This window comes from Chaetura pelagica, unplaced genomic scaffold (genome assembly GCF_000747805.2).
Source record: "Chaetura pelagica isolate M959 unplaced genomic scaffold, ChaPel_1.0 scaffold70, whole genome shotgun sequence".
Classification (NCBI taxonomy): domain Eukaryota; kingdom Metazoa; phylum Chordata; class Aves; order Apodiformes; family Apodidae; genus Chaetura; species Chaetura pelagica.
In genome coordinates this window covers 4,019,607-4,033,381 of record NW_009952265.1, presented here as the reverse complement: position 1 = coordinate 4,033,381, position 13,775 = coordinate 4,019,607, and the positions used below count along the sequence as shown (strand labels likewise).

The 13,775-nt window shown below is 36.1% G+C and overlaps 1 protein-coding gene across 1 annotated transcript in view; it reads right to left on the bottom strand.

Moving 5' to 3' along the window:
• Positions 1-13,775, bottom strand: part of FMN1 (formin 1) — a 119,893-nt gene that overhangs the window by 49,372 nt on the left and 56,746 nt on the right. Inside the window, exons 6-8 of the mRNA XM_010007743.1 lie at positions 13,431-13,518; positions 2,472-2,533; positions 2,149-2,237 (exon numbers count right to left, since the gene is read on the bottom strand). Of these exons, the coding sequence (XP_010006045.1) occupies positions 2,149-2,237; positions 2,472-2,533; positions 13,431-13,518 (239 nt within the window). The remainder of the gene's footprint in view (positions 1-2,148; positions 2,238-2,471; positions 2,534-13,430; positions 13,519-13,775) is intronic.

Genomic DNA, 13,775 nt, shown 5'->3' with positions numbered 1-13,775 from the left:
CTTTTAGGAAACTAGCTAAAGTATCTGTATCTTGCTAGCAAAGCCCCAGACTGTGGCCAATTGGGCAGATAAATCTTTATTGTGTTATGAATATTAGCATTTTAACAAGTATTACCATGAAGCATAATTTAGAGGGGTATTGTCATGTTGCTGTCATACTTAAATTTGTGCCAACAATGGCAAATGTAACATGCCAGCAAAACAAATAAAAATCACTTGTGCAGGAGAGCATCAGTGATACCACTAAAGCTTTCTATTTGTCTGGTAAATCAAACATTTAAAAATGGTGGTTTCTTTTAGATGTCAGTGAATTTATGTCAGTGGCTTCATTATATTAATGCTTATTGCTGGTATTTGCAACCATTTCATAAGTGGCTTAGTTCGCACTTCTGTTCTGATACTCATTAAAGAAAATACATAAGGCTTATGCCCTGTAGCAAGTATCGCATATACAAATTTAGCACTTCTCTGTCTTTAAACTTTTAAGGAGGTAATATGTATAGTACAGTTCCAGCAATCTCCAGTTCTGCATTTACGTTCTCAGAGGCTGACTCGGACAACAAAACCAGCAGCACCTGATCTACTGAGTTTTCAGAAAGCACATTATTCTGAAGCTCAAATAGAATAAATCTCTATCCTCAGCAAATTGTTTCTCCCTTGAGGCAGCATTTTTTAAAGTTAGTTTTTTTAATCTATGTAGTTTAATAATAGGGTAAAAATGGGATAATTAAGACTTGCAGAGAGAACACAAAAAGTAATTATTGATAGAAAGTAGCTTTGTCACTGACACTGCTTTTACACTCTGAATGATCAGGCATAACTGATTTATATACATTTATTTACTTTTAATTATGGAAAAATGATACCATAAATCCAACTTTGTGTTTAATTAATATCAGCTTCTGTTCACTATAATTTACAAAACCAGACAACCTTTTCCAACTCCAGATCTACACAAGACTTGCATTCTACAGAACACAAAATGCGCTAATATTTATTTCACTCAGACATACAGGCAAACAGATTCAAGCTCTGGAAAACATCAACTACTCACACAATGTATTCTTCTGCCCCAAGCAAATGCAATGAAAGCCCTGGATATGGGATGCAACAACAAGCAAGTATACACACTTTACAGATATTTATCATCTTAAGTCTCACTCAAGAATGACAGCCACTCTTAATCAAGACTAAGTGTGATAGCTTCATCTCCCAACACTAAACTATTCCCTAGTGGACAGTCACAAATGAGTACTTAGCTGCCTTGAATTAGGAGGAAGAGAAAACAAATTATACTTTTCACCACTAACATTTGAATGGGAAAAAAAGGTATGAAAATGTAATACTTCTGACATTAACCAATCATATACTATCTTTGTTGCTTCAGTACTTCCTCCCTCTGCCCATTCTTAGAGCAAAGACATCAGAAAGGACAAAAACAGACAAGAAGGAAAATGAAGCAAGATGGCAGAGAGACCTCAGGGCAGGAAAATGCACTATGATTACAAAGAATGGAAGTACAAAGAGAAAACTAGCAAAGTAGCAGAAGACAACCACTGCTGGCAGGCCAAAATCTGATAAAATGTATACACTAAAATAAAACAGAGGATTACCATTCTGTTTGTGGATTCTAATTTTCACGCTGCTCTAAGGTTTATTACAACAGATGGAGCAACATTTAAGTTTTTCATCTTAACAGTTGTCACTGCCCACAACAGTCACAGGATGAACTGTGGAATCAGCCCTGTAGGCCTCCAATCATCCCGGCCAGGCTAAATTGTGCCACCAAACTCCTTGTTTCTGTAGCTCTTTCAAATAATCAACAAGCAAAATCAGTCTGGCTCTGCTTTATGACATTAATTTAGCCCTAAAAGCTCTAAGCGAAAGATAAGCCTTTTATGAATGTGAACACAATTTTTTATTGATTAAAGGCTACATATTTTGTCACTTCTGGTTGTCCAAGGTGACACAGTAAAATCTGCATTGTCTGAAAAAAGTTATGTGATAGAAGCAAAGTTTATATCATGCCTTGAAATGCACAAAAGACTTTAAAAATTAGGAAGCAAAAATTATGTGTCAGGATCCTTTTTAACATATCAGCAATTTTATATATCTATAATGATAAAATGTTACAAAATATAATCTTACTGTTCTGGTTTATCCAGAAGCTTCAGTTCATCTTCTTTTGAAGTCTGATAGTATTGCTTGATTTTCTCCAGCTCATCCTTCTGTGCTCTCTGAGAGAATTAAAATAAAGTAATCAATAACTAATTAAAAAATTACTGATTTACCTGTTTGTCTGCAAGTAACAATTATTAAATGGGTAGACCTATTTTATTACTGGTGAATTTGCTAAAGACTTTTCTATATAATTTTTTTTAGTCTAAAATGACAACATAAAATTAAACTTTACTTATTCTGTGTCTAAAATAGTATGGTAATTAACTGAAGCTTTACCCCAGCTTACTTACATTTTCATATAGTGCTTCCAGTGTTTCCAGATCTACCACAGAGTCATCAACACACAGTATAGCTGTATAGAATACAATAAAAAATTAGATGCTGGATAGAACACACACTCAAAGAGTTCAATTTTTTTGCTTGAGAAATGTACTAAAGAAATCTGACCTAGCTAAAGGACATACCTGTCTTCAGTTAATATTATTTTCAGCAATTTTTTTATTCTGACTTCAAGTCACAATTAATTTACCTCTGCCTCAGGAGACAGGAATTTTCACCAATTTTCCTCTCCAGCATACTCAGCAATCAAATATATGACTTTCCAGGTACTCAGCTGATTGTGCAGCTGGCCATGCAGAACATGAGAACAATCATAGAATCACAGAATGTTAGGTGTTGGAAGGGACCTCAAAAGATCATCTAGTTCAACTCCCCTGCCAGAGGAGGGTCACCCACAGCAGCTCACACAGGAACACATCCAGGCGGGTTTTGAATGTCTCCAGAGAAGGAGACTCCACAACCTCTCTGGGCAGCCTGTTCCAGGGCTCTGTCACCCTCACAGTGAAAAAGTTTGTCCTTATGTTTACATGGAACCTCCTATGCTCCAGTTTGCACAAGTTGCCCCTTCTCCTATCATTGGACATCATTGAGAAGAGCCTGGCTCCATCCTCTTGACACTCACTCTTTACATATTTGTAAACATTGATGAGGTCACCCCTCAGTCTCCTTTTCTCCAAGCTAAAGAGACCCAGCTCCCTCAGCCTTTCCTCATAAGGGAGATGTTCCACTCCCTTAATCATCTTAGTAGCTCTGCGCTGGACTCTTTCAAGCAGTTCCCTGTCCTTCTTGAACTGAGGGGCCCAGAACTGGACACAATACTCCAGATGTGGCCTCACCAATGCAGAATAGAGGGGGAGGAGAACCTCTCTTGACCTACTAACCACACCCTTTCTAATACACCCCAGGATGCCATTGGCCTTCTTGGCCACAAGGGCACATTGCTGGCTCATGGTCATCCTCCTGTCTACCAGGACCCCCAGGTCTCTTTCACCTACACTACTCTCCAGCAGTTCAGCCCCCAACCTGTACTGGGACATGGTGTTGTTCTTCCCCAAATGTAAAACTCTGCACTTCCCCTTGTTGAATTTCATCATGTTTCTCCCCGCCCAACTCTCCAACCTATCTAAGTCTCTCTGAATGGCAGCACAGCCTTCTGGTGTGTCAGCCACTCCTCCCAGCTTAGTGTCATCAGCAAACTTGCTGAGGGTACATTCTATACCCTCATCCAGGTCGTTGATGAAGATGTTGAACAACACCGGTCCCAGCACCGACCCTTGTGGGACTCCACTAGTAACACACCTCCAACCAGATTCTACCCCATTGACTACAACTCTCTGACTCCTTCCTTTCAACCAGTTCCTAATCCACCTCACTTCCTGGTCACCAAACCCATACCTGATCAACTTTTCTACAAGGATGCTGTGGGAGACGGTGTCAAATGCTTTACTGAAATCAAGATAAACCACATCTACCGCTCTACCATCATCTATCCACCTAGTAATTTCCTCATAGAAGGCTATGAGGTTAGTCAAACATGATTTACCCTTGATAAAACCATGTTGACTGCTCTTGATGACCCCCATGTCCTTGATGTGCCTGGAGATAGTGACAAGAACAAGTTGTTCCATCACCTTTCCAGGGATGGAGGTGAGGCTGACCGGTCTATAGTTACCCGGGTCCTCCTTCTTGCCCCTCTTGTAGACTGGAGTGACATTTGCTATCCTCCAGTCCTCAGGCACCTCTCCTGTTGCCCATGACTTACCAAAGATGATGGACAGTGGCCTAGCAATGACCTCCCTAGTTCCCTCAGCACCCACGGGTGCATTCCATCCGGACTGATTGATTTATGGATGTTCAGATTGCTTAACTGATCCCTAACCCAATCCTCATCTACCAAAGCAAACTCCTCCATCATCCTGACTTCTTCTGGGGCTTTAGGGATCTGGGGCTCCTGGGAGAGTCTGCAGCAGTAAAGACAGAGGCAAAGAAGGCATCAGTATCTCTGCCTTCTTTATATCCTCTGTCACCAGGGCACCCACCTCATTCAGCAACAAGCCTATATTGTCTCTAGTGTTAGTTCTATCTGAAGTGTATTTGAAGAAGCCCTTTCACTTGTCTTTGACCTTTCTGGCAAGGTTTAGTTCCAAGGAGGCCTTAGCTTTCCTTATTGCCTCCCTATATCCTCTGACAAAAGTCCTATATTCCTTCCAAGTGCCAGCCCCTCCTTCCATGATCCATAGATTCTCTTTTTCCACTTGAGTGGAAATAACAGACAACAAAGAGCAAAGATTCTGTGGTAGCTTAGAAGACTGGATGGGAAGAAATTGGGAGTTAGGGTATTTAGGTCTCCCTGCATGCATGGAAGATCAGGGAAATATGGAAACAGGGAGATCTGCTTGTCTTGAGGCTAGCAATCTTGGAAAGTAGAAAGGTAGAAAATCTTGCAAGATTTGCAAGTTGCAAACTTGCAAGCACAACAGATTGTTCTACAGATTCTTTACAGTATCTTCATAAAGCAGCTCAGTTTGAGTTCACTTTATCCACTAGAAAAATACCCACGTGAGAATTTCAAGATGAATACCTTTAAACATGACAGAGACACCTGAAGTACACTTTTCAGTGATTAATTACACCTCATTACCCAAAATGAAAAGTCTCCAAAAGTTTCCTCTCTTAGTTCTGAATGTTACAACGTTTGGAATACACAACATCAGTTGTTTTCAACATTTGAGGATTCCATTACTGATTAGGCAATGTATTGGGATTCCTCTGAAAAGTAAATAGGAATGGTTCACAGTGCTTTCTAATGTTCCTTAATGTTAAATTCCAGAGAGATGCATAATGGAATAGAAACATCTTCAGATGTTTAATCTTTCTGAAACCAGCATTTCATCAAATTCATAATAGGACTGGGCACAATTTCTGAACTCTTGACTTATGTTAGATATTACTGGGAACATTAATCTCAAAAGAATCAAGCTTAAGGCCACTATCGATTTCCCACATAACCAATGACTCATCATTAGATACTACCTGGTAACTTTTAATTTCAACTGTGTTATATTTATTTAAAGGAAAGCTGATTACTTGTGAATTTACAAGATTTTAAAAGCTCTTGCTGCGTTTGCAGTACATGTTTGAAAGGGGTAAGGCACACATCTTTAAATAATTATTTAAAAGTAATAAGCTTTTGCCTGCTCTTCCACCTACCCCATGATTTTACATTGTGAAATTAACCAGCAGGCTAGTAAATTTTCTCTGTGGCAGGCTAATTAATTTTATTAAAAGGTCCAATGATGTTTAGAATGCTTTAAAATTTTGCCTGTCAATTATGATTCCATCTGTTGACATTACACCTTGGTTAGAAGTAAAGAATTATACGAAGTAAGACAGTATCAGTGAAAAAAGCAATATCTCAAACTATCTTTGTCCCATTTGAAAGATGCAAAAAAAGCTCAAGAGTGTAACCAAATATAAAGCCAGAATAATTGAGCTAGACAAAAATCTTTGTTTAAAGAAAAATCATTAAGTGTTGAATCTATTAAATGATCTGTTGGCTCTTGCATGACAGTTCCATGAATTGCATTATCTTCTGTATTATCCAGTGAAATTTTGAAAGAACCAAAGAGATTAGAAAAATAATTTGAAAATTGTTTTCACAGTCCAATATATTTAATGGTTAAGATTTAAAAATATGCATATTGAGTTAAAAAACTTCCCCCTTATGATTTAACTTTTATCCTGTTTTGGAATATTCTGAAATCTGCTTACCAGGAGAAATTTATTTGTCCAGAGTTATCTAAAAAGCAACTTACTGGAAGTATTTTGAACTAGAAATACAAACTAAGTAACAGTAGATTTTACAGTAGATTACAGTAGATTTTATTTTTAGTTATAGAACTATTACAAAGAAGGTAAGTAGATTGAAAATAGTAACACCTTAATAAGAATATCAAGATTTGTACATCTAACTGGAATGCCATTTAGATATGTGTCACAAAAAAGGGCCCAAAATCACCAAGTGTTTTTTATTGCTGTCTTCTCTTACCCATGTTTCTGTACCCAAGACCTGTTCTAAGAAATGAACATGGTTTTGAAGTTACATGCCAAAGAAAAAAATGTTTGAGATTAAACTACTAAAATATAATTTGATAAATACACATACTTTTAACATAATTAATAATAATCAGTGTTAAGATACATTAATATTATTTATTTTCTCTTTTGGACAAATATGTGATTGTATAAAATCACCATGAAAATATTTTCTGACTTACTTGTTATACAACCTGTCCTACTGTTAATGGCTATTTCCATGAAGACAGGCTGCAGTTAAAATCCTAGCCATATTACTCCATTCAGTGATAGCTGGACATCTTAGCATGCTAATGTATGGAGAGACAGATTTCCAAAGAGTCACAAGTACTGCCAAATTCCACACAGACTATTTTTTTAATCTTTCTGTATCTTAATATCTTTGTCATGTCTTTTTTTCCCTTTAAACTGATCAAACTCATTGCCATACATATTTGGAGCAGAAGACAAAAACATGTAAAATTATGAAGACTAGCCCATGTTTAAAAAAATAAGCACTGATTTTTAAAAGCTGGGAGAAATCCCCAATTCACAGGTGTCTAAGTATTCTTCATATTTTTCTTAAAATATGTGCAATAGATTCACAGTACATTGTGCACATTAACTTGAATTGGGGCAGCAGAAACACCCCCATTACACTAGATCAAAGAAACTAATTATTTGACTTCTTACTCAGTTACAAGGAACAAAAATTTCTTAATTTTTCTGTGAAAAATAAAACCTAGTTTAAGTCATATGTATATTAATATTATTTAAATTAATAAAATCGTTGATACTTTTTTCACAACACTCTTCCTGATACAATCAATTTAACTTTGATACTTTACTGCAGTAAACCTCATTACAACAAAACTCACAAAAGTGCAAGTAATGTATGTGAAGTATCATAAATCTACAAAAGAGGCTTCAAAACAATTAATAGCTATTATAATATCAATCATCATTGGTGGTTTTTACTTTTATCTTGCTTTCTAGTTAGCTGTCTTCCTTACACTGTCAGTTCAGTTTGAATATTTCACCTACACCTCACAATATGTCGAAAGGAAGTAGACTCATGCTGTGAAAAGCTGGTAATTTTATTGGGTTCCTCTACCTTTAAAAAATCTGTTACTTGGCCAAGTCTGGTTTCTGAGATCCTTTTTTGCAGGGAAATTGAGGCAAACATTTTTATGTGGCCTATGGTGTCTGCTCACAACAAGAAGAATTTATATACACAAGGATCATTAGTGCAGGGTTGCACCCATTAGGATATAATAACCGTCAGCTAGGACAAAAAACAGATCAGCATCACGCATTCAAACTAACAGGCACACATAAAAATACTTGCCAAATACATTTCACATACTAAGAGTATTGCTCTGAACATAAACTTGTACCAAAGGTTTTTAACAGATTCACTTAAAAAAAAAAAAAAAAAAAAAAAAAGAATCTGACTGTAAAAAGAAAAGATTCCCTACTGCACAGATTATTTTTTTTTATCATTTAAAAAATGCAAAACAAAGAAAAGCTGGGAATTTAGAGCATACGGTGTGCAGGCCACACACAACTGTAGAACTTAAATATGAAAATATGAAAAAAACACTTTTCTTCTCTTAAATACCACTGGTCTTAAGGCTGACTCTGATATAGAGTCTAATTCCTACTAAACACATTCTGGTTAAGTCAGGACTTAAGTCGTGCTGACAGAGCTTACATATACTCAGAATTATCAAACCACTTAATGTGACAATTAAATTATGAAATATGAAGAAACCACCTTAACTGCTCCCTAATGATAAAACAGAAATACGTTATTTAAATTAAAAAGTTATTGCCAAAGGTACATTTATTTGTATATATATTACATATATATTACATATATATTACATATATTATACTTCATTGTTTTATGTAGTACATTCTGCTGAGTAAAGCTTAATTCATAGGAATATGAAGTTAATCACTGGGAAATTTAAATTAAATTGTGATTGATCTAGTCAATTAGAAAATTACCATTATTTTTAAATACAAATCCCTAGGTGGCAAAACTGCTGAAATTATCGAAATCATTCTTGTTTACTTCTGAGAAATTGATAAACTCTAAACTTTCTTAAAGGTTCTCTCCAGTATTTAACTATCTTGCAACATAAAAAACATTAAAAATATACATTACAAAGAAGCATCATTGACTAAGCAAGCTCAACTCCTGCAAGAACTCATGAGCAAAAGACTTTGGCACTAATGTTAACCTACCCACATCAGGCTGGATGCCCAGGACAGATTCACCAAAACATATGTTATGAATTTTCCGGAAAAAAGAAAATAACTTGAAGAAAATGGTTTCCCAGCTTCTGAGATGGGCATGCAGCTTTCTCTATATTTCATGCATAATGCAGAGTGTATATATAAAATGCATACAATATTTTGTGTAGGTGGAAAAGTCACACAATTTTGGAACACCAGTTTTTAAAACTCTATAATATATACTTCCATCCTACAAAATATATTTGTTGAAACCCTAATTAAACTCTTTTCACATAGTGCAAGTAAGAAATATTACAAGGCATTTATCTTTATCTAGAATTATTTCCAAAACATAATAAAGAACTGTGAAGCTATTTGTGCTGCATGATATAGTTAAAACACAAACTGGGATTCAGAAATTCTGAGCATACTAAAATCTGCAGATTAGGGTTGCTTTCGAGTAGTTTGCCTTACAAATCTAAAACACAGTCTTTCAGATGCCAAGACAAGTTCCTGGTTAACAACGGTACAGTTCTGAAGTTTAGATGTGCTATAAACCACAAGTTGCACCAAGAGAATGCAACCTTTATATAACTTCCATGGCCACTCATTAGAGGAAGACCACACAGAAATCCTAGGATGATTAGAAACATAATATAAAATCAAATTATTATTGGACTGATCATCAGTCTGGGTGAGTTAATGTCCTTTCACATTCTTCCAATTTACTCCAGTGTGTGGACAGCGGAGGGTAAATCACAAAGTTCGAGAAGATCAATCAAACACTTTTCAACTGTTTAACTGACACTGCACAACAGCATTATAACTGTCTTCCTCCTAGAAACTTGGTCCCCTCCTGCAATGCCATGCAAACTAATCTGATGCAGAGTGGCATGATCTTTGCATTGCCCACCATCAGAGTATTGTTAATGTGACACTGTAATAAAAATATATTCCACGTTTGAGGAGCAACCAAAAGAAACCCAATGTAGGTGAATCTAGAAAAGCAGATGGGATGATCTAGGCTTTTTAAAAAGGCCCATTCTAAGAGATCTAAGTGTGATCACATACATTTCTTTAACACTTTCAAAGCTTAATGTGCCTCTGCATAGACAATTTACATTGTTGGTGAACACAAATGTGTTTCAAATGCACAATAAACTTAATAGGAGCCCTACTACAGGTTGGCCAGTGTAACTCTGATTCAATAAATAGAACTTCATACCTTATTTTTAATTGCTTAAAAACCTACTTCAACATTAGAAATAGCCTCAATGCCAAGGATCAGCTCCAGATTCTCCCCTTCCTCATTTGGCTAAGTTCTGTCAGTGTTGCACGCTCCAGTCTTACTCTTTCCTTGGTATATATTCTAGCAAAGCCTGCAGCTGTTCTGCCTGGAGTAATATGGCACTTCATTGCCACAAAGAGTGCAGTAAGCTATGAAGTGTACATTTGATGTGATCTATCACATCTCATAGATTTGGTCCCAAAGTAAATAAACCAGCACCAGAGTCTGTCCAGTTAATGCATCCTGATGGAAATAGGAAGTATTAGACACTGAACTCCAGCAATGTAAAGAAGTAGAATTTCTGGTGCCCCATAATTTTAGTGGAAAAATTTTGGAACTATGGAGGTAGAGATTTGGGAGAATCATTCCTTTGGACATAGGCATAACCTTTTCATCTACATCCCATTTTCTGTAACAAAAGTTTTTTTTAATCAGGAATACCCCAAAATTTTGCCAGTTTACTCTTGAAAAAAGATATTGGTAGCTCATGGGAAGCTACTCAGAGTACTCAGATACAGCAAGAATTTATATTTATCTGAAAAGGATGAACTTCACTCTCTCAAACAAACGTGTGGGAGATTCCCTTCCTGAAGTGTGGCAGCTGGCTCATTATCAAATGCAAAGTGAAACATCTGGGTGCCAGATATAGTATAGTTACTTGCTTGTTTTGTACTGCTGAACTATCTATAGAATATTCTGTGAAGCTATTGAATTTTATAAGGTAATCCTACAGATGCAGAAATCTCACACTATATTAAAAAAACAGTGTAATCTTTCTTGAGATTGCTCTTGTTTCGTCTTCTCTACAATTTTGTATACATCTGTATGCATAGGGCAGATCACTTGAGGGTAGTTTTTCTAGATCAGTATTTCTGTAACTGCTACTTATGACACAGTAACCAGCACACTATACATAGTAAATTAATTTGCACATGGCTTTTGAACAAATGTGGTCAGAAAAACTTAAAATAAAATCAGATACCTTTAAAAAAATTTTCTTCATTCTCTTCTGCAAGCTGACAAAGATCATTAACTTTTCCCTGTCTTTCACATACTGAATTATGCAGTGGAAATTGGCTTAAACAAGGGATGAGTGCTTAATTGTCATGTTTCTTAGAGGCAGCTCATTGTAATTTCACTTTGTTAAAAAAGAAAGGAAAAAAGCCAATGTTCAAGTACTTTTTTGGTTAGGTATTGTCATGAGCTACTTAGCTTATTGTGACCTTTTTTCATCCAGTATTTTGACTATAGAGGTCTTCAAAGAATTTTTCTGCCGGTAGGCAGGACTGCACACAGATTTAAATTAAAAACACTACTGGATAAACATATAATTAAAAAAGAGAAACAAGCATCATTCTACTGTTGTCTTCATTGTAGGATGCATTTCTACAGATCCCCTCTACAGGAGAGATATTTTCCCTAAGTCTGGTAAACTGCTTTTTTTCCCAACATAGTCTCTGAAAACAGATGTTGATCAGTCACTCATCCTGCTTTGTAAAATATATTTAAAAAAAAAAGTTCTAGTAACAGTATTCCCAAATCCCCTTTGCATCTCCTAGCTGGTTCCATAAGGAAAAAGCAGCAAATTCTATTGCTGCCTTGAGCAGCATGAGGTGACAGGCCAGTCATCTGCTATCTCAGATATCTCACTCACAGGGTGATGAGTTATAAACTTTCCTTTAGTGACAGCACTTGTTTTGGTGTCTCTCTTCTACCAACACTCTAATTTTCATTAAATTTGTAGGTCTACATTAGCTATGAGTACAACTGCAAATAGAGTCTTTAGAAATGGCTTTATAAACAGCAACAGCTGGTATGGAGGACCCAATGTTCACAGTACACACATTTCAGGGAGTTTTAACTTTCCCTTTGTCTGATCTTAGGAAATAAAAAACCTGCTATAGGTGGGGACTGTTGGCATGCTCCAATAGAGCATCTTCTCGTTTAGTTTAATTCTGAGAGATGTTTGTGCACTCTGAGACTGCTCTACACTGCTCTGCAATGCAAACACAGCAAAGAGGACAAGTGGTAGATTTGATTGCAAAGTGTACCCTTTAGTCAAGCTAAAATGCTAGAGCATACATAGCCAGACATATGACTTACTCTTTCCTCTTAAATGTGGTGTAAATTTGCCAGAGGATTTCTAAAGCTATAGAAGTATAGCAAACAACTGATAGATAGAGAGAAAGAGAGAGAGAGAGATGTTTTATTTTAGTAGAACATCATGGCACGGAAAATAAGAAGTCAATAAAACATTTCTGAAGATACTTAAGGGTAATACCCAGTTTTTATAATACAGCTGCTATTCTACCCTATGCTGCTGTAATTCCTGCCAGTAAATTATTCAGACCTTTAGAAATAGCAGGTTTTTTCCATCTCATTCTGATACCTTTCACACAATACTGGCAGGAATAAAGTTATTCCTTCTTTTTGTTGTTTCCCTCCATCCCATGAGACATCTGTAAGTCTTTGTGCTTTTAAAGTGCTAGATGCTCAAAGGCTCTTCTGAAATTAGTAATAATCAATGCCAGCAGCATCTCAACACCCTACCCACTATTTGCATGTGATGGAGGGAAAACAATAGAAAGAAGGAGACATCAACTTGAATTCTTCCAGCAGTTGTTTTAAATGGTGAATATTTTCCTTTCTTTAATGTGAAAAAGAAATAAACAATATCCTTAAACAGTATATTTTAAATCCAGAACATAAGCAGAACCTGAATTACCCCAGTGTTCTGAAAAATCTGTATTTCTCTACAGCTGTATAGGAAAACTCAGATAATTTCTACCAGTAATGGAATTTATACTTATATTTATTATATTTATGGCTTTGAAAAATGGTTTCCAGCAACCATCTTTCTGATTCCTACATGGTAGCTGCATCAGTTTGGGATGTGTGTTTCATGCCGCTAATGAAGAAAAATGTAAACACTCAACAAATAACAACTGCACATCTGAAGCCCAAAAAATTTATATGTAAGCCCTTCAATTTAATTGTTGCCATTGGAAGATTCACTTTAGAAAAAGAAGGGAACTGAAGAGGGAGGAATATGAAACAGTTTTGAGAAAAAACTGTACTGAAAGTGACACGTGAACTGAAAATGTACAGGAGTTGTACCGAAATTTAATTCTGATTATTTAGGTGAAACTTTTACATATGCTGGAATATACTGGAAGAAGAATTCTTTGGATATCTTAAAGGGGACTATGTTCAAAGCACATTCTGTAATGTATTAAAATCACTGAAGGGGGCTATGAGTAAATATCTATGCAAACACGATACATTAAATCTAAGGAACACTTACCTTGTTGAATATCCTTCATCTCCAGGTGCAAACTGGATATTAAAATTCCTACAGTTTGAGACCGTTTTCCATCCAACAATTTGATAATCTAGGAAGATGATGCAAAATGACCTGAAATCAATTGAACACTCTACAAAGGATTCATTCACATTAACAACAGAAGCCAATTTGTAAACTGAATTAAATGTCTTGCAAAACATAAAATCTTTCATTAACTAGTAATGGTAGTAAGACCCTCATCTTATCTCTGTGCTCTGCACCTTAATGAATGGTTGATAAGCCTGAACTGTCACCAGGTCCAGTAAAGAACACCTCTTATTTGTAGAATGCTATTAAGAAGGGGAA